At 36.2% G+C, this 21,629-nt stretch overlaps 2 protein-coding genes across 3 annotated transcripts in view; one reads left to right on the plus strand and one right to left on the minus strand.

Moving 5' to 3' along the window:
- Positions 1–2,427, minus strand: part of frmd4ba (FERM domain containing 4Ba) — a 39,950-nt gene extending 37,523 nt beyond the window's left edge. The window contains exon 1 of the mRNA XM_043241974.1: positions 2,195–2,427. The gene's annotated coding sequence lies outside the window, so the exon portion shown is untranslated. The remainder of the gene's footprint in view (positions 1–2,194) is intronic.
- A 2,184-nt stretch (positions 2,428–4,611) lies between these two features.
- Positions 4,612–20,883, plus strand: mitfa (melanocyte inducing transcription factor a). 2 transcript variants are annotated; one of them, XM_043242004.1, is made up of 10 exons: positions 4,612–4,731; positions 8,478–8,645; positions 17,413–17,634; positions 18,337–18,432; positions 18,537–18,654; positions 18,808–18,900; positions 19,363–19,419; positions 19,537–19,612; positions 19,713–19,860; positions 20,247–20,883. In XM_043242004.1, the coding sequence occupies exons 3-10, from the start codon at positions 17,563–17,565 to the stop codon at positions 20,640–20,642; spliced, it is 1,056 nt and encodes a 351-aa protein (XP_043097939.1). In that variant the 5' UTR covers positions 4,612–4,731; positions 8,478–8,645; positions 17,413–17,562; the 3' UTR covers positions 20,643–20,883. The 2 variants fall into 2 exon arrangements, with proteins under 2 accessions (XP_043097939.1, XP_043097938.1); XM_043242003.1 differs by lacking the exons at positions 4,612–4,731; positions 8,478–8,645 and adding an exon at positions 16,986–17,110.
- The last annotated feature ends 746 nt before the right edge of the window (positions 20,884–21,629 follow it).

Raw genomic sequence — 21,629 nt, forward strand, 5'->3', positions numbered from 1 at the left:
AGCTGCCTCCAGACATTTGAAAGACTAAACAGCTATAAAACACATGAATGCAATGGCCCACTATAGCTTTGGACACAATTTGGATAATTTGCAACAGATATTTGGATTTCCATATGAATCTTGCTTAGAAAACTGGCAGTGAGTACTTAAAGCATCTGCAAACATTATCTGCTTTCATCTGGTCTTGGCAAATACAGGCCAAAAACACTCTTTCACCCACTCTGTCTACATATGGAGATCTATGTACTTTGCACATTTCAACATTTCAACCATCTAAAGACGTATTTGCCAACATGCCTTTCTAAGGACACAGTCGAATTGGACTGACACCAATGTCCTTAATGCAATAAGGGATCAATTATACGACACTGGGTCACACTTGCTCTGTAACCGAGTTGGTTTAATTGAATTGAACTCCATCCACATACCCCTCTGAGGCACTGCCAGCACCACTAAATGCAGAAGCTTTGAATTGATTTGTACTTCCAAGCTTAAAGATTACTGCTGAGTGCCGACCCATAGAGAGAAATAGACAATCAGCTCTCTAAATCTTAAACCAAGCTTAGATCCAGCTGGAATCAAGTGTAGAAATTTAAAAAGATTCTTCTAAAAGAGCCAAAACTGACACGCTTTCCTGAAGTCCACACTTTCGAGTTAAACTGCTGCGAGCGTAAGCCCACAACGTATACGAAAGCATGGAATATTATCTTTTGTGGTCAGTCTTCCTTTGTTGTGCAACAGGAAGGTGAGCCGGTTGTCAGGTTACACATGCTGAACTTACTGGATTTACAACTATATCATATAACAGCATCATGTAGTGTTAAATGGAAAGCAACTGAAATTTGACATGGGCAGGAAGACAAAATGATCCTAAACAACATATAGAGAGAGATGCAATTGTGAGAAGGGGGATGGTGACTGTTTAAAATGTGCTTCAATTAAGCACTCTACCCTAAAAAACCTCTAGAGAGAGAGAGAGAGAGAGAGAGAGAGAGAGAGAGAGAGAGAGAGAGAGAGAGAGAGAGAGAGAGAGAGGGAGAACATGCTTTAAAAATGGTAGCTGCCTAGTTTCTATAGGCAAAGTCATTAATGCACTCTGACTAGCGAATCTGTAATGTTCTATATTAGCAGATTGATGGGAAAACTGACCTCATTTAATGCATGCATGCATACAACTAAACTGCCAGATACAATGCCTACCTATTTTTTAGAACGCATCTGTGTTTCAAGGTGTGCATGTGCCTTAATTAGAAAAAGAGCAAAAATATTGCCACTTGCGAAGGAAAAATACATTTTGAACCACATGAGCATGATAAAAAATTTACTGCCTTTAAAAATACAACTAGCTTATGCCCTAAATGTAATTTTACGTTAGCTGAATAACATCGCCTGCTCCCCAAAACAACCCTTTCAAATAAAGTAAGAATTTCTTATCCTTGTTAAATGTGGACTGAACTGCGTCACCCTCAAAGACTATCAGGATGTCACATGCTCCTGTCTCCTATTGTTTGTCTTTCTCAGGAAGCAGGAAGTTCAGAATCAGCGTCTGCAGAAGCGGTAGATAAACGTGCTTTTTGATGGAGTCCTGTCTTCCTTGGTCCTATAAAATGAGCCTGGCTTTCTAATCAACAGCTTTCACATGTGTCAAAAGGAAACAAGCACACACATGTTCTCGCTCCAGGTAGTCCCCTGAGTCTCATTGTTCAAGGTCCGGACAAGGCATGAAAGGCTTTAAGTTTTTATATTTGTAAAAAGCTACAACTTTACAAGCGTAACCGTGCGAGTCAGCTATTAGCATCAAGGTTTTTTACGCTGCGGTCGTCCACCGAAGGCTCCTTTAAGAGTAGTCAGGTGCTTCGGGCGAAATTACACCTTGTGTTTTACCACCAGAAACGCTTTCCGCAAAGTTTAAATCACATTTGCCTGCCTGTGTTATCCCAGAAAACGAATAATAAGCTGTTTGTGTGTGTTCCACACAGTACGCAGGGACCGTAACACATGAAATGAAGTTTCTGACATCAGTCAAGCTTTACGCACCGCGCGGTCGTCAAACATCAAACATACCGTATATCAAAGAAACTCAACTTCTTATACTCAAGTTGTTATAATATAGTATATCCATTATCCCCGAAGCACAGAAAGGGGAAAAAAACATGCAGAACAGGCTGCCGTTTTAATAACAAGCGGAACTCACCTCTCTTTATTGTCGGTATTGTTGTGTTCAAGCCCCCAGGTTTGCGAAAATCTTTTGTCTTTTTTGTTACCGGAGGCTAAAATGACTCTGTGGTCTCAGTGATTTCGCGTATAAAGTCATGAACGCAAAAAGGAAAACCAATGCGCAGAAGACAAGCAGCCGGTGATACAGTTCATGTCAGCTTTGTGAGGACACGGGCTATGTCGTAGAGTCCCGTCCGTCGGTTCACTCGTTTACCCCTCCTCCGCCCCTATCTGCTCCCTACAGTCAGGCCAGGGAAGCAGACGAATTTCCCTCTGCCGTTACCATGGTGACACGAACGCCATTGACGCGAGCGCGGGCTGAACCTGCGGCGCCTGCCCTGAACGTAAAATAAAAATAAATAAACGCATGGCGTCAGTAAACGGTGTTAAAAGTTAACTCCTTTTTACTGCTAGAAAATACACATACAAAAAAGAGGCGCGAGATCGTAAGGAGGTCCTAAAAAACAGAACATAAATCAAATTTAAAATAAAACTAGATACAAGAAGAGAGAGAATAAAGAAAATAAAATTGAGATAAAATGACACAATAGGGAGTTCTAGTTAATACAAATATTCAATAAAATAGAAGTCTTTTAATTTTACATTTGAACAGTATTACAGATTTACAGTGCGTCCAAAATTATTTTTGAAAAAAACTGAAAACAATGGCTTTACATTTATGAATATAGAATTTGCCCAACATAAAAATATCATTCAGTAAAAGTTAAGTATAAACATCTTTCATTATTAAGACCCCTATTCGACAATGGGGATCTACCAACATTTTTTTTTACAAAAACTAGTTATGTATTTGATTTAAAAAAAATAGTACCAAGTCACTATGATTTGGGGTATTTAGCTTAGTAATGTTGTTTTTTCTTTTCTTTTCTTTTTCGTTTTTTCTTACACATCTTTCTCACATCTAAGTGTATCATCAGAAAAAGCAAACCACCGGTTATATTGATTTGATTAATTTTTAAAAAAGCTCCCGCATGAATGCATTTACATTTACACTGATAATCATAACGACAAGTTCGATGTAGAGCCCTATACCTCTTAAAGTGCTGTCACTAGGTTCTTTATAACCGTTATTCTACATTACCTTTTAAGACAGTATGTGGCACATCAGTCAAATACATATAGAAAACATAACACAGTCGGTTAATCTTTTGTTGAAATTATTATTTTTTTTTAGACCCTTTCTGTATCTTGGATATAGAAAAGGGGGAGTGTGAGAGATTGCCACCTCATCTTGTCCAGCTCGGTGATTTCACACATGGCTAGACGGCACTGTAAGGCCTGCTCACTCCCCTGCATCCATTTCGATTCACTTGATTATCCAGAGAGATGGGTTAATGAGTACTCTGGACCTGACGCTGGAGAAAAGTTCCACTTTTCACCTCAGCGACCTCAGCAAACCAGCAGACATTTTCACAACACAAATTTGTTAAGACCAACAGTCCTGGACAGGACAGCAGGACAGACCTTCATATTGATTCAAGTCAAAAGTAGAAGTGCATGTAGGCTTTTTATAAAAACAAATGTTCAATAAGTGTAGACAGTCTTACTGACGACACCAATGACATACTGTACCAACAGCATGTGCATAGTTGACATGTAACCAAACATCATACTGCTTCAAATGTGAGGTGTAGTTTATATATAGAGGCAAGCTTTCCGCGTTAAAATGCCTTTTTATGCCCTAAACGGCAAAAACTACAGAAAAAGCACAGGGAGAGAGAGAGAGAGAGAGAGAGAGGGAGAGCGATGGGGAAGGAAGGGAGTGTCGGTGCTCAAAACAATAGAAAAGCTCTCAAAAACAGAAACAATAGGCCTAGTATTGCAGGAAAATAGAGAAAAAGAAAGAAATGCGGCTTTGGGCCAATGCATTATAATATGATGGACTTTGCTGTTTTTAGTTTCAAATCAAATTTACATACAAACAACAACAACAACATATAATTAAGCACCCCTCTGTTATTGTCATATTGTCAATAAGGCAAACTAAATATTTCTACATGATTCATTATTAAAATACCTACAATACCTAATATCTAGGCACTTTCAGGAAAAACATAATTTACCGATTAGGACCTAGTCATGAATAGTTTGTATAGTTCTGATAAACAACAAAAAACACAACAGAGAAGGATTAAATAGCCAACACTGTGTTAATGTAGAAACTGATCAATTATATCCCGTCGCCCCGTTTTAAGAGATTAAAGTGACCCGTGCAAAGACAATGGATTTCTGCTCCCATTTCCTCACCACATGCTATTGTTTACTGCCATCTGGTGGATAAACAAATACGACTGGCCAGGAAAGAAATATTTAGCGCCATCTGCTGGAGAGACATTTCATTAAGGGCTGTTACGACAGATTTGCAAGGAGATTTTTCAGTTTAGTCAAAGAAAATGCATTCAGTGTTTGAATCATTTTGTGTTTCGGAAGCTGTTTGTTTTAACTGTATGGTTATGAATGTTTTCTACCACTGAAGAACATCACTGCGTCACGGTAAGATTGTTTCACTAGAGGGTAGGAATTAAAACCTTTCTGCTTTTCGTCAAAACATTTCCCCAGAATTTGTCGACCGTTGCAACAGAAAACGACCAATAGTTCCGTGAGAGGAAATGAAACCCATCGTACAAATGTTACGTTTCTCCTACATTTTTCCATAAATTAAAAGTCCCATATTTTTGATCATATCATGATCATAATGGATGTTTTTTTGTTTTTGTTTTTCTTCTGGAAATGATGGGGTGCAGATGTGGTTTCCTGTGTAAAAATAAAAATTGATCATGTTCTGTAACAGTTATGATTATTGGTAAATCACAACCTTTGCTGTACTGAATAAATGTATTTTGTTTGTTAGGTGTATATCTTAAATAATTAGATAATTCAGGTTAGTACAAAAACTCTCTTACATGCACGCTATGATTTGTATGCTCTTTCCTTCATTCCCTAAAAGTATTAAAACGACAGTGGACTGTTTTAAATGTTGTACCCTAGAACTGCCAAAAGCTGAAGTAAATTGAAACTGTATTGCACAATTAAATGGTAATTCTTTATGATCAAGTTATATGTCAGGGAGGAAAAAAAGACAAACTGCATCCCCCCTTATCATCCCTTTTGGATTATTCATTTTGTGTATTATGTAAAATGTATAATGCACATCTAGTCGTGTTAATTCAGAAAAAGCACAAATTTCAAGCATTTTTCACGCAAAAAATGGTTCTGATGTTGTTTTAAAAAACTGAAAGTATGATTTTATCTTGATTATAATCGAAATACGTTGCCCTGACATGTCGTGCTGTGTGACTGTGAGGGACTGGGAGACGATGGAGAGCTGACATTATCCAACTTCAAAAAGAAAATAGCGAATGTTATTTAAACACGTCGTCAAAAAGCATGCGGTTAGAATGCTCTTATAATTCCAGCAATTAAGCAAAGCACAAAGCAAACGCAAACGCGCTAGTAATTTTATACAAAAGCGCAGAGAGACACGGAGTTCTGTTCCTTAATCTGTTTTTGAAAGAATCGATTGATCCAGTGATTCAACTGTCCATTCAGATGAGCTCAGATGCGTCTCAGTGTGTATAGCCTACTATCCACTCTCCCTAAATAGTATTCAGAGCTGCTAATATCACATAGAATTTAAGATGGCTAGTTTGCACGTTGGGAGGCAGGCACATGATTCGTTTTTTGAATGGGCCATTTTGAACGAATCGTTTGATTTGAATGATTCAATAGATCATTTATTTAAGCAGGGACTTGCTGCCACCTGCTGGCGGTTTTCTTGACATTTATACATCCACGACGGAGCTAAATCAGCCCGAAATACCTCCATTTATCAATACTGCTCTTAATGTTTTTCATTTCAGGCAAAGAAACAAAAATAGTCCTTTTAATATGCCATTTTTATATGAAATAAAAAGCAGCGTGTAAAATTAGCCACAGGACCCATAGAATATTCAAATTGCCATAGGCCTTAAAATCCTTCCTTCTCAAATACTTATATTTTTGGTTTATGCTTTTCATACTTGTTGTGAGTGCAAATGTATTTATTATTGTCAAATGTACGTTTTAAGCAGTGTTAGAGCAACACCCTAGCTTTAAGCCTAAGACTGATCTGATACTAGCTAAGGTTTTATTGCAATGTCATAATAAATAATGCAAGTCCACCATTTTGATTGACATGATCTGTCTTTGAGCTAGACTACGAGTAGCTTGCAGCTTGGGAGCGCTGTTCTCCTCAGCCCGAAAAAAGGCACAGTTTAATTTGAGAGGTATTTTTCTGGAGGCTGTTTGTAACATATCTGAACCCAGTAGCCCCAGTAGTACACGTGTTTTAAGGTGTTTCTATGCTATCTCTTTTTCTCTGTGTAAGTTTTTCTTTTTAAATAGTGTTATGAAATTTGGCATTAGATTTGGTTGCTGAAAAGACATTCACAGTGAGATGACTTCATTGCTCATGTAAGAAAAAAACGCCGATGTATGACACTTATAACACACGCAGATCAGTTTTTTACGTCTTAGAAGTTTTAGTATGTGTTAAACAATGCATTTTGTATTACTTTTAAAACAACCAGTGTGTTACTTCAGCTAATTTCTACACACGAATGCGTTACAGTTACATAATCTGTGTCAATTATGTAATGTGTTAAAAATTTACATTTTGAGAGTGAAAATTCCACATTGTAACATTGGTTAAAAAACTACTCTTCTACTATACTTTCCAAAACAGTATTATTTAAAAAAAAAAAAAATTGGTAAGATAACTCAGAGTTAACCAGTTTAGTATTTTGTAGTTTTATAATTAATAATTGTAAGCAAAATTAGTTAACTAAAAATTAGTAGTAAAAATTAACTAATTTCAGTACGTCTCTAAATAAATCATCAATTGCATGAAAAAATGTTTTCCCTAGTGCTAAACCGGTTTTTATTGCAGCCTTTCTTTTTATGTTAAAACCATTTTTTTTTTCAAGTGTAGTTTTATAATGAATAATTGTAAGCTAGAAAAAATTGACAAAATGTTTAGCGAAATTAACTGGTTTCAGTCTATAACATCTTTAACAGCTTTTTCTGGTGCCATGCTAATGTCTAGCTTTGTAATATTCAGGGAGGTGAAAGAACATGTAGCAACCTGTTACAGAAATGGGCACATTTTTAGCTTGATTTAATGTCTGGATACACAAGTCATGCTTCCATCCTTCCTGTTTCACACTTGTCAGAAGCACAGATATAGGCTTAGATAGCACTCAGAATAACCACTGTTGGAATTTTCCACCTCTGAGACCTTTTTTTGCGGTATTGTACAGTACAGCTAGATGTGATGAAAATAGTTTGTTTTGACAGGTTTTTTTAGACAGGTTCAGTTGATTTCTTGGTTAGGCATCCAAATGCTTTTGCTGCACGTGTCCTCATTTTACCGAGATCAGTAAAGTGTTATTCATGTAAAAAAAAAATTTGAGCATGTTACAAAACTTAGAGGCTAGAGTCCTCTTTTATATTTATGCATGTTGCCCCTTCATTAACGTTAGTTAATTTCCCCAACTTTATATAACTTTTAAAAACATGGTTAAATTATTATTATTATTTTTTTAATTTTTTGTTTTCCTAAGTTGTTCAAGACAGTTAGAAGCTTCCTTGAAAGGATGTTGACTCATCAAGTGGAGGCCAGCCTTTAAATTAGTCACTAGTTCACACATTTTACCAAGCGGCAATGGCACACGAGTGCATGGTACAGTATGTTTATCTTCCTTAACCAAATAGCCTAATCAATTCATATTTCAATTAAACTACGATGGTTTGTCAAATGAACTTAATTTTTGGTTTTTATACTGTCTTGGTTAATTTGTATAACCGTAGATTTTTTTCTGGACTCTGAATGAATTGAATATTGATTAACTTGAAAATGTTGTGCTTACAAGCACATTGTGCATTAATGAACAGCTTTGCATCTCATTATGCGCAGCTTATGTTATATCAGGTATGTTTTATGCCGCTATTTTTTTTGTTTTTTTATTTTTTTAAATCTCAGCGTGTCTACTCTAGGAGTTTCCTGCTTGTAGCTCCATCTATTACTTCCTCTTGCTACTTCCTTGTGGATGCTGTTTTTGTCATTTTTTTTGTCATTCACATAATCACCATTTCATGACTCTCAAGTACATTTTTTTCTATGCCAATTGCATTTTTGGTATTTTTGTGTTTGATTTCTCGGGTCTCTGCGTGATCATGTATGTGTGCATGTATGTTGACAGTGCTGTCGCCAACTATACCTCTCCGCCCGTCGATGATGCCAGGGACAGATTCTTGAGAAAAACAAGAACCGGACCATCAGGTGGCCTGAGGAACATCAAATTAAAGTGCCCTCTACCAGGACATAAATCCCAAACCTGGACATCTGACGTACCATTATAGCACAGAAGGTGAGGCCTTCTGTAGATGAGGTCTATTTTGATCATTGTACACGTGTGACTTAATTCACTGTCTAATTAAGTTGTTTGTGTTTTGACATGGATGTAAGTCACAAAAAGTTGCTATGCTCCAACAGAGTTTCTGTGATGATGCTAGTTGTAGGATCTCGGCCTCCAGAGAAAATTCCAAGGGCTGTGTCTTAGGCTAAAGAATACTGGTGTTAAAGACTAAACTGTGTTAAATCCATATGGGGGATTATCTGTACTCAGTGAATTCCTCTCCTAATTTGTGCTGCGTTTCCAGACTTTTGGCGTTCAAAAAGTTTAATCCTATTTGCTCCACTACACTGACGTATTTTCATGGCTTTGATTTCTGGTTGGTCTGAGTGGACTACACAAGGGGATAGTGCGAATCTCATGCACAGACACACAAAGCAGTTTCATTGGCGGCAAAAATAACCCTTCTGACAGAAAGGAACTTGCTGAGGATCTGGTAAGGATTTCTAATTCGTGTAAATTTGTGAAGAATATACTGCTGATGCAATTGTGTAGCATTTTGTCAATAACGCATTTTTGCGGTACTATTTAGTTGTAACATTAAGTTAACTTGCAATAACAAAGAAATTTGGTAAAGTGAAACAGGTGCCATGCATTTAGAGATTGTGAAAATTATGAATTCAAGTAATGTTAAGTTGCATTTATTTATTTATTTTAAAGTTAATTTTATACTAAAAAAATCTTTTTTGACATACTTTTACATTTTTTACATTCTTTCGGAAGCTATTATTATTATTATTAATGGTTAAACATTTTATTTTATACATTTCATTTAATTATTAATTATTATTAATACCATTATTTTACAAAACAATATATTTATATATGATAAAATATTATAAATTATTATAAATATTACAATTAAAATTCCTTTTTTAATATTGTTTTTACCAATAAGGATTTCCCTAAGATTTTTCCAGGGTTAGCTCCTTTCTGGGTGCAAATTATTCCCCAAAATATAGTTGAGAACACACAAAGTACACTTACATATAGATTAATCCATGTCCCCACAAGGCAGACTTTTTTTGTGAGGTACCAGGCAGAGACTGCCGAAGCAGAAAAGTGAAATCATTAAGCCCAGATGAGTTTGACCAAAGATTGACTGAACCCCTAATTAGCTGAAGTACCTCTGACCTGACCAGAAATAAGCAAAGAATCAGCTCAGATACAAAGACAAAGGCAAACACAGTTCTGCCACACACACACACACACACACACACACACACACACTCAGCACTAATTCAAGCAAGAATGCTCATAATTAGGGCCGCTGTTCTCATTCTTCAAATTATTTAGGAAGAAAAAAAAAATCGGACTTCTTTGAAATGGTGACAGGGCAGGATCCTATCTACGGGGTTTAACGTCATGACCAGTAACGTGGAAATAAAAGCTCGCAATTCAGTTTGAAACCTTTTTTTGCAAAATTAATTACATTACAGAGACTTGCTCTACTGTGGAAACCCAAGCCTCTTTTTTGATAACCTCATTAACTTATTTGCAAAAGAGAGGAAAGTAAAAATATTTCTCCGCAAGACATTATTTTGCTTTTTGACACAGTGATCCATTCTCATTGCTTCACGTGACTGAATAAAACGCACTAAAGCTTGTTGCGTGCCATCATTGTAATTATTGCTCCAGTAAATGTTTTCCAAAAACAGATGACTTTAAATGCCATCAGATTTCATCTCCACGTGCGAATGGCTTTCCGTTGTGTGTTTGGCTCATTGGTGGTTGGGATGACCTTTCAGACTGCGATGCTTCAGGACTCTGTCCGTGTGCATACACAACTCCGGCTTTGTATACCAGCTTCAGGAGATGAAGCGGCTTGAGGCGCTGTGCTCTGTCAAAACCTAGACAGCGAAAAAAGAGCTTTTGTTCTTCGGAGAAAAAAAGAGGCCGGCCTGTTTCTGAGAAATAGTTTGTATTGGTTTGCTGGCAGGTTTTTGGAGTCGTGTCAGTTGCTCATTTAGAGGTTTTGAGTTTGTAATGAAGCAAGACGAAGCAGTCGACGCATGCAAAGGGCTGTTCAGTAACATATAAGCCTTTAAAAAACAACAACAACAACAACAAAACCTTTCTAAGTTTAAGTATCACATGCAATTATAACCGAAAACATTGCCCTGCGACATACACTGCACTTAATGTCTTCATGGACTGTAATGTAAATATGTGGTCAAACATAAGAGGCCAATACCTATCATTACTAATTTTTTCATTATTGTTACTATTTTAGCATACTGTGTTAATATACAGAAATGCCTTTGTAAAATTTACTGAAGATTTGGTAGCACTTTATTTTACAGTCCTGTTATTTATGTACATACTATGTAGGTATTGTACAATTATAATAACTAGGTAATAACCAGGTACTAAATCTGACTCTAACCCTACCACATGTAGTTACCTTATATCACCAGTACTTTCTTGGGTAAGTATACTGTAAGTGCATTGTGAGTACATGTAAGTACGCATACTGTAAAATAAAAGACAACTGAAGATTTAATGAATGTGGCAAGACATACAGAAATAACATTTTAATGGCGTGCTGAACTTTACTTAGTCCTCTATTCTACAGGAAGCATTCAAACTGCTAGCTATCTATAAAAAAATTAACAACAAATTGTATTGCTGCTTTAAAGAAGCCACTATGCTTTTTAAAGAATATTATGAATTTTAGCATGCTTTTAATAACATTGTACATTTGCTTAGTTGTTGGATAATACTGACTTTTGAACAGCATCACCTATTTATATACACAAAATGAAGAAGAAATATTTCATATTATGCCATATGGCTGTTCCATACTTGCAGTACCATTTGCAGTAATGCATTTCTAATGCATTTTTACACTGTGTCATCTGTTAACTTATTTATTTATTTGGAAGTGTTTGCAATCATGTCATTTTATTTATGCATGTTTACACAACTGTCACCTGTTCCAGGGAACTGCACACTGCTATATCCCGTTGAAAGTTGTAGAAAAGAACTCATGAATTTATGCTACTTTCTACTCTTTTGCAGATCTGCCACAGCATTTTTTCTTTCCGAGTTAAATTATTTGGTCCCTTTTTAAATTATTTGGTCCCACTTTATATTAGGCGTCTTTGCCTACTATGTTCTTAAATTAATCATTTGGAATAATGCACTTATTGTGTACATACATACATGTTTTTACATTGTGCTTATATTTTCCTATATGTAATTACATCTGTAATTAATTTCTGAAACTACGTTTAGAATTACACGTTCGACCCATCCCTTACAGCTTAATTCACCTTAAAACCTACCCATACCACCAAACCTATTCCTAACTATACCCTATCCACCTCAATAGCAGCAAAAGTGTTTTGCAATACAATATGAGCACAATAAAAACATAAATAAATAGTTAAGGCCACCTAATACAAAGTATAACCAATTTTTTAAATACATTTTGTCTACTGTTGATTAAAACAAATCTAATAGCTCACTTTTGCCTATGAAGAGTCCCCTAACTTACATTGTCCTCATTATTCGCCATAAGGCTTTTTGCAGATCTGCTGGATAATCTTAGACTTGTGAGCAGTGTATTATTCACTTTCATAAGAGTGACTAATTGCCTTTTATTTCTATATGTGTCTGACTATAAAGTCATCATTCATTCTGTTTTTGGCCTGTGTGGCCTCTCCGATCTCTGACACCGTGACAAATATTTGTGCTCTCAACGCCCACATTATGGTACACTGTGTATTCAGTTATGCCCTGGCCCACCAACTGTCATAATGGGTCCGTCTTGGAGTTTTATTGAATTTATATCAGACTTGTCTTGGGACAGTAGTCCAGCTGCACACATAAGCAGTATTGTCTGTCATGTAAGCAAGTGCATTTTTGTAATCCCTCGTCAATGGTCCAGTGTTGCCCATTCTGGTCCGATTCTGGTACATTCTTGTTAATGCCTCTTGCCACAGGCCCAAAAGCACATTGCACGAATGTGGCTGGAGAAAAGCTGGTCTTTTGTCTAAGACTCCACCTCTTGAGCTGCGTGTCTTCACCATGGCCCGTTATGCGTAATGTAAAAGTCTAATGCTAATTCATACCCCTCAGGCTTGCATTTAAACCTAATTCACACACACACACACACACACAACCAATAAATACTTTGTGTGTTTATTTATAGCAAGCTACATTTGCAAATTATTTGTTTTATGCTTTTAGTGGCTTCAAAAGTGTTTGCATCAATAAGCCATGCTTAATGATGTTTGAATGTCATTACATTAGATTACAAAATATCAAACTGACAAATAATTTGTATTTCAGGTATTTCTTTTAACCACATTATCCCAAGGTGATTTTAGTGCATGTATGAATTTACATATCATCTGTGAATATTTTCAACCGGAAAGTGTCTAACCACAGCACTTTTGTATTGCAATCTGTTGGTTTATAATATAAATGTATCATGAATTTTATTGTAACATGTTTTTATGCTTTCTTTCTTAACGTAAATGCCACTTGGTGATATAAATATTTTAGTTTGACACGCTCACGTTTTCTTTGGTATGCACATGCATCTTACAAGCACACTCAATGCACACATTTTCTTTTCTACAATGTGCTCTCATACATACAAAGTGTCTGTTGTTTTAAATGAGATGGATGTTGGTCATGCACATTTTGTGTGCGGTTCAGATCCTTCTACTATCCCCACTTTCACCACTACATAAGTCTGAACTATGCCCCCTTAATTGATTCTTTATAGTCTTTAGGTTGACACAAGTGTTCAGATTTGCTATGAACTTATGGATACAGATCAGTATTGTAAGTTTAGTGTGGAATGGATGGTGTTTTTTCTTCTTAGGAGCTGGCTAACCAGCTAATATTTTTAATCATATCAGGATTGAAGGATTGTATTTGATGTAGTTTCGGTGGATCACTTCGATTTAATAGCCTAATCCACACACTGTATCATTTTTCACAGAGTGTTTTGATATTTCATTATGTAATTTATTTATTAATTTAAGATGATTTATCGAAAAACAAGTCTGTTCCATTCTAGCAAATCACATGACTCAGACCGATGGCTATCTTCTCTTCCTGGTTAAACAGCTGAATAGGTGCATGTTTGAAGGATGGATGTCATATACTAGTACAGATCTCGGCTAAATATCAGGACTGGACTCTGTGGGATGCTACCAAAAACTATGTACGGTTTGCTAGTTTGCTGTTCTTGAAGGATGTCATACCCTTCTCCAGTAATATGCTCTAAGGAGTAATTTCATCCCATTTTAGTTTCAATGGATCTTCAAAAAGATTGAAATCAAGACTTGCACAAAGCCCTTTAGAAATGCATTGCAGTCCTCTTTATATATATATATATATATATATATATATATATATATATATATATATATATATATATATATATATATATATGTAGTTTGTGTGTGTTAAGTAATATTTGTGAAATATAAAATATAATACAATTCTAAAATAGCCAATATTATACCAAATATTTATACAAATGTTTATATAAATAATCCAATGAATTTGCACATTCAAGACCTCTTGTCCCAAAGGCAACTTGTACCACATGTATTTTGAGTTATTATCAAGCTAGACTTTATCAGAGCCTCTTCTGAATGCGGTAAGCGGCTCAGATCTGGCCTGTGTTAGTATGGCTTTTATAGGGCATGACATTTTGACTTAACATTTTGATCACATGGGTAAAGATGCAGAGGATACTTTATTGGCAGTATGAGACTTTAGTATGAGAGAATTTACCAATACCATATTTAGATATATATATATATATATATATATATATATATATATATATATATATATATATATATATATATATATATACATATATATATATATATGTATATTTACCATTGTTAAAAATGAATAATTTAATCAGTGTTCATAATAATTTTAATATATTTAGGTGTTGCTTGCATACAGTGTTGCTGTATGCCTTTTAATGAACAGCACCTAACATAACTGCACTTTAGCAGCCTCTAGTCACCAATAAAATGTCACCAGCTCCTTAAGGACACAGTTGACTATTGACTATTACCTCCCTCAGCCATTCTCCTATGGGAAGATGATAAAACTGCTTATGAATTTATGAATCTCTCCATAGACACAGTAGCTGTAGGCATTTAGAGAATACTGCTTCTCTTCAGCATTAACGGTTTATTGAACCCTAACATTGTAGAGCGAAGAAGGATGTTAGAGAGAGAGAAAAGAAAAGTACAAAGACTTTCCCTTATGTTACATAAAAAAGAACAGCATTCCTATATACCCTGACTATGGCCTAGATGACACTGCTGTCTACAGAATCCACACGTGACTCGTTTTATGATGTCTGGCTGCATTTACGTGGGGAACGCATACATAAACACATACACACATTACGCAGAGGATCAGTAGCACCTAATATCTTACGATTACATTCAGTAAGCACAAAAAAAAAGAAAATCCCTAAATTATTTCTTTTGCTGCAGGGACTGTAAAAAACAATCCTTACATTGTAGTGACTGATACTGTCCCTGTAGTGTACCAGAAGGGAATTTTTGTGCGTATCTGTCCCGTGGTGTCATTATGTACATAATAGCAATATTTTACAATATACAATCAATCATGCAGCTCCCATGCTTTTCTGTTTTTAAAGCGTGCCTTAAATTAAATGTAATTTGGTATTGATTCATAATTAGGATGGACACTAAAATTTACAGGGCTGGGACTGTTTCTCCAATAAACCCGATTCATTCAGTGGGTTCTACATTACAGGGCAGCTTTCCTTGTTGTGTCCCCCTTAGCAGAATAAGGGTAATCTGACCATCACCAAACACAGATGCTGGTTTAATGCATTAAGATTGTATAGTGTATAGAGTCCGGAGAACTGGGTTAATCTCAGATGTACACATGCTAGGACCGTTTTTTAAAAGCTAATGTGAGGTCTTTGTCACAGCAATGTCTGAATTATGCCTCTGTTTAACTACTAAAAAAACTATTTAGCTTTTTAAGACATCCAAAGGTCTAGGAAAACATTTAGAAGGGAGGAGGGTTATGAAAGGGCTTATAGAAAACAAGGAAGGGAAGTCAAAGGTCCAGGGCTGCTTTCTGTTGTTGTCCATAAAATGTCTGGACAAATAAATCTAATGAAAATAACGTTTTTAAGGGGGATAATTAAGAGGAATAGGATTCCCCTTGATTTTCCTCCAGTGACATTTTTTGAGAAGTAGGTTCAATCACTAATACAGCTCTAATTTGAACAGGGATTTTATCTACTGTATATTCTATTTCTATATTTTTTCTGCATAGACATAGTTCTATTTAAATAGCATTTAAAAGGGTTACAAAAGATACTGTTTGTTTTTGTGCGATGGTTTGTTTTTCATATATCAAAATATAAGAACTGAGCAGTTCTGTGTTTTAACAAATTCTCATTATGAAATGAAAAGTATCCGAGGCACTTTCAAGAAGAAGATATTAATATTTGATCGAACAAATCCCATGGTTATCATGAGCAGGTCATAGGCATGTATAAACATTTTAATTTACGTTAGGATCCCTTGGATATGCATGCATGTGCTTTGTGCAAACGTGCAGAAGACATAAAAAATGGTTATGTAAATGATAGTTACATCATTTTTGGAACAACATTTCAGCGATTTATCCACATGCCATTGTTATGGTTTTCTAAGCTTTTTTAGTGCAGGTGTATTTTGTGCAGTGATTGCTTGAAGATTGTTGTTTTCATAACATACTGTATATGCAACTGTTTATATACAGAGATCAGAACACGCTTCTTCTAAATGCCTATGTAAGTTCTAATCCAGTGGTTCAATAGGATAACAGTTGTACGTCTGTGAGTTATTCTGTGTGCACTTACATACGTGTGCACGATATTTCAACCTTTAAAACCAAAGGCCCATCAGGCAACAAAGTTCTTTCCTTTCTTTCCCCCTTCAACATTTAAGAGATAACTCCATCTTAAACTGTCTTGTTTTTAGACTAACAGTGGCAGTGATTGTATGCCGGATGCTGAGAACAAACAATGTTTTATGCAGGATGAGTGGAACTAAAGATGAAACGTTAGTTAGCCGTAAGCCAGTTTCAGTTTAGACACTAGTAACCCATCGTTTCAATAGGCCTTTTGTGGAAACGGCTGGTGACGTCAAATGAACTCTATGAAGGCATAAATTCATCGTTTTGGTAAAAAAACAATATGAGAACAGCAATCCCCTCCCAGACCTCTTAAATACATTTTCACTCTTTTCTCTGGCATTGATATCTTCAACTGGCCGAGACGACTGGTCAGTTTTTGCACATCATATCATCATATAAACTGAATCGACAAAGGGAATATTTTTTTAAGCTAACGTATAATCTTGTTTAACATGCTGGAGATGCTAGAGTACAGTCACTACCAGGTGAGACGAGACTTTGTTTATTGATCTAGAACAGACATAGTTTATATTATGTTTAAACATACTGCGGCAATGATTGAATTTGTTATTGGCTGTTTCCTTAAATTTTGCGTTTGTCTTTTTTAGCATCCTTACAATGTTTGCACACAGAGCTATTTATTGTATGCAATGCATTTAGTCCAAATATGAGCTAAATTTCTGTACAAATAAATAAAATAGGAGGTAGAAAATAAATACATCACATACAGAATTGGTGTGAGTGTCTGTCTGACTGTATTGGCATCACGTCTCTGTTTGTGACTCAGGTGCAGACCCACCTGGAGAGTCCATCCAAGTACCACATCCAGCAGACCCAGAGGCAGCAGGTCAAGCATTACCTGTCCAGTGCACTGGGAGCTAAGCTAAGCCCACAGGCCAGCACAGGGCCCGGCCCCAGCCAGCCCACGGAGCACGGCATGCCCCCTGGACCAGGAGCCAGCGCTCCTAATAGCCCTATGGCCCTTCTCACCCTCAACTGTGAGAAAGAGGTAGATGCAAGAGCTGGCATCACAATTTATGTCAGATAACAATATTTTTCCAACAGTTTTAACATATGGTGATTCTAATGCAGTGTAGTTGTTTGATTCGCTGATTCGTATTATATCTTATTATTATCAGTGTTATGCTGCTCAGTAATTTTGTGAAAACACAAAATGTTTTTCAGGATGCTTTTGTGAATAAAGTTTGAAAACACATAATGTAGAAGTATAATGGAAGTATATATTGTAAATGACATTGTAAATGTCCTCACTGTCATTTGATGAATAAAATTGCCATTTTCTAAAATAATATGACCCTGCCCAAGCTTTTGAATGGTAATGTACATATATCATGACAAAAATAGTAAAATAGTAACTAAAAAGTAACTACATGCTGAGGCCTGTTAGACATCAAAAAGCAAATCATGTAAGTTGCACAACTAAAAGTTCCTGCCTTCGTCTGTGTGCAGTTGATGACGGCGTAGTAGGGCCTTTGATTTTAAGTACATCACTGCTGTAAGGGTTTCTAGGGAAAGTTCTTATAATTGAGTAATACATGTTGTGTATGATCATCTTTCAATGTTTTAATAGTCGATCGTCTTATTGGTTTAATTTTCTTTTGTTTAAGCCGGGGTATGACTTTATTACTAACAAAGGTGATGTAAACAGATTATGCTCTTTCTATATAATATTATATTTGAATTGTTACAGATGGACGATGTAATTGAAGACATCATAAGTTTGGAATCGAGCTACAACGATGACATTCTAGGATTCATGGATGCAGGACTTCAAATGACTAATGCGGTAAAAGGCCTAATATGTGATCAGGATTGTAGTGTATCATGCAAGATTCATATAGTCAGCACATGCACTGATCTTTTTGGTTATGGTTTATGCTTTTTCATTAGATTCCAGTTTCTGCAAACCTGTTGGACATGTACAACAATCATGCTCTTCCTCCAACTGGGGTTAGCATTAACAACTCCTGCCCGTCTAACCTATCAGCCGTCAAAAGGGAATTATCCGGTAAAATTGGATTATCTTACATAAAATTAATGTTTATGACATCTTTTGATTACCATGCCAAAACCCACGTTTCTTAGGTATAATAAAAGTATTCCATATTGTGTCCAGTTCCCGAATGCACAATATAAATGTCAGATATATTGTATTAAATAGTTACCCCAGCACCTGGCATGATGCACATAATGGACAAGCCCGGATCATGTGGCAAGTTTGAAACTTATCAAAGGCCTGAAGGCTTTCCAGTAGGTATGTTTTCCTTTTCTCTGCCTCTGAAGGCTCTAAGCATGAATCAAAATTTGTGAAACTGTACATTTATATCCAGAACATATTGTTTGATTACCTGAAGTGTATCAGTAGGTTTTAAATTTGAAATTACATTTACATACATACTTATGAAGTAAAAAAAAAACATTTAAAAGCAAAATTCACATTGAGTTTTTTGATAAAGACTGTTATTGCACACAATATGGGCACTTGAATGACAAACAAGCTCCAAACAAACACACACATGCACATTTGAACTTAATTTTTAGGTTTTAGGTTTTTAAATACTGACATTTTTACATTTAATTGAACATTTTCTAATAGAGAGTAATATATTTGAACACACTGACACACGAGGGATGAAAATGTGAACTGGATTTTTGTAAAGTTTTATAGCATTGATTGAAACTGTGAAGATTCAGCTAATAGAATTATGCGTTTCAGAAGCAGAGGTCAGAGCTTTGGCAAAAGAGAGACAAAAGAAAGACAACCACAACCTCAGTGAGTCTGATGTTTTTGCATTGGACATTTTTATTTATATTTTAAAGGTCAAGTATAATAGAATATATTATTAATAATAATAATGTCCAATCTGTGTTGGCTTTTTCATTTATTCAGTTGAAAGAAGGCGGCGTTTTAATATAAATGACAGAATTAAGGAGCTGGGGACATTAATTCCCAAATCAAATGATCCGTAAGTCTCAAAAATGTAAACATTCAGAGTTTTATACCAATATGTATAAATTTAGTGCTTGCACACGGATGCTTTATAAATGTCTTTATCATTTTTTCAGAGATATGAGGTGGAATAAAGGCACCATCCTGAAAGCTTCAGTGGATTATATTAGGAAACTGCAGAAAGAGCAACAAAAAGCAAAAGAGCTGGAAAACAGACAAAAGAGATTAGAACATGCCAACAGACATCTCCTCCTTCGTATTCAGGTGAATCAAATAATAAACAAAAGCTCATACTGTGATTGGTTAAAAGCTCCTGGCAACGAGTCACATGATTCTTTTTTTGTGGACAAGTATGTTTCGACATGCCCTTTGACAAAACACTTTTTTAATTAGATGGAGAAACACCAGGCGTAACATTGCTTTGAAAGCTTATAAAGTATGCTCAGTGCTTCAACTGCATGAAATTCGAAAGTTACACTCAAGTAATCGATTATGGGGAATTTCCCTCATTTTGACACGTATGGCATTTGGTTCACAATACCCCTACTGTTTACATACACAACTTTTCACTCAGCACATACATTTTTTTGTAATGCGCTACTCCACGTTATGCTAAAGTGTGTGTATTTGTCGTTTCTGGTTGTATCTAGGAGCTTGAGATGCAAGCCCGCGCTCACGGACTCGCCGTTGTCGCCTCTCCCAGCCTTTATTCCACCGACCTGGTGGCTCGGGCCATCAAACAAGAGCCTGGCATGGGTGACTGCACGTCTGATTTGTACCCACACCTCCCCAGTCCTGACCTGTCCCGTCCCACCACTCTGGACCTCAACAACGGCACCATCAGCTACAACGACAGCCCCACCGAGGAAGGGGAACCGGGGGTTTATGGCAGCCCCAACAAGCCCTCCACCAAGCTGGAGGACATGCTCATGGACAACACCCTGTCTCCAGTGGGCAGCAGTGACCCCCTGCTGTCCTCCGGCTCCCCCATCCCATCCAGCAGCAGCGGCAGCAGCAGTATGGATGAACATGAAAACGGCTGTTAGCATAGTGGAAAAACTTTGATGAACCAAAGTTAGATGATTAGTAGATTTTTTTGTATAAAGATATGTTACCTGAGAGTACCGGTGTTACATTCAGGTGGTTTCTTTTCAATCCAGAGCACAATTACGTACAGTACTTATATTGTATTTTAGAATATTTAGTGTTTATATATATTTTTCATTTATCATGTTGGAGTTTACTAGTTAGGAGTGACTGATTTTAACAATTTGTTGATTTATGAAGGATTTCTTTATAAGAATAGCTAAAATAAATAAATATATTTCTGGACTTGATATCGTCTTTATACTCGATATTGTTAACAAATGCAACCTAACTTCTCGGGGTGCAGGTTCTCCAGGGGTGGAGTAATCAGTAACACATGTCCAGGCGTGCACAATTCAATTCAGTTCTACTGTACAACAGGTAATTAACACTAAGCGCAACATCAAAAACACAACTGCAGACATATCTACGGGAGAAACATTCACAGAGGCAGGTGTAGGTGCTAATTTCGCTTTAATTTACTGATGTTAATTTACTGACGTGAAGTTTGTTCCTCATACCACCGTGAGAAAACTGGACTGGATTTTGAACACTTAAGGTGATGAAACACAGGGCAACTTTTTAGAGCAATGTCACTCGGCAGTGTTGCTGTTGCTTGATCTAAAGTATCCAAAAAGAAATGTGTTGCTCATTCTCAGTGAGAAAGTTCCCAAGCAAAATCGCTTGGCAAACTTGCTCAAAAAGGTCACCTTTTTAATCACCTTTGTGTCAACTTTTCAGAAATCTGATTGATAAAAACATACTTATCTTATTACAATGAAATGGGTTATCTATAATGATGAAAGAATTGCTACTGCACAGCTAAAGAACTATTTTCTTTCAAGCCTCTTCTATAGTCTTAAAGGTCTATAAGATTTGAAAAAATAAGTTTTATTAATGCGACATATCATTAAAGGAAAGTTTCTATTAGAATATCTGATTGAGAT

Source organism: Puntigrus tetrazona, chromosome 6, assembly GCF_018831695.1.
Source record: "Puntigrus tetrazona isolate hp1 chromosome 6, ASM1883169v1, whole genome shotgun sequence".
Classification (NCBI taxonomy): Eukaryota; Metazoa; Chordata; class Actinopteri; order Cypriniformes; family Cyprinidae; genus Puntigrus; species Puntigrus tetrazona.

Excerpts from the sequence above, each read along its gene's own strand:
- mitfa (XM_043242003.1), top strand. The coding sequence starts at position 17,078 with ATGCTGGAGATGCTAGAGTACAGTCACTACCAG. Across the intron at positions 19,613-19,712 it reads ATTCCCAAATCAAATGATCC|AGATATGAGGTGGAATAAAG; the intron begins GTAAGTCTCAAA and ends TCATTTTTTCAG. Across the intron at positions 19,861-20,246 it reads ATCTCCTCCTTCGTATTCAG|GAGCTTGAGATGCAAGCCCG; the intron begins GTGAATCAAATA and ends GGTTGTATCTAG.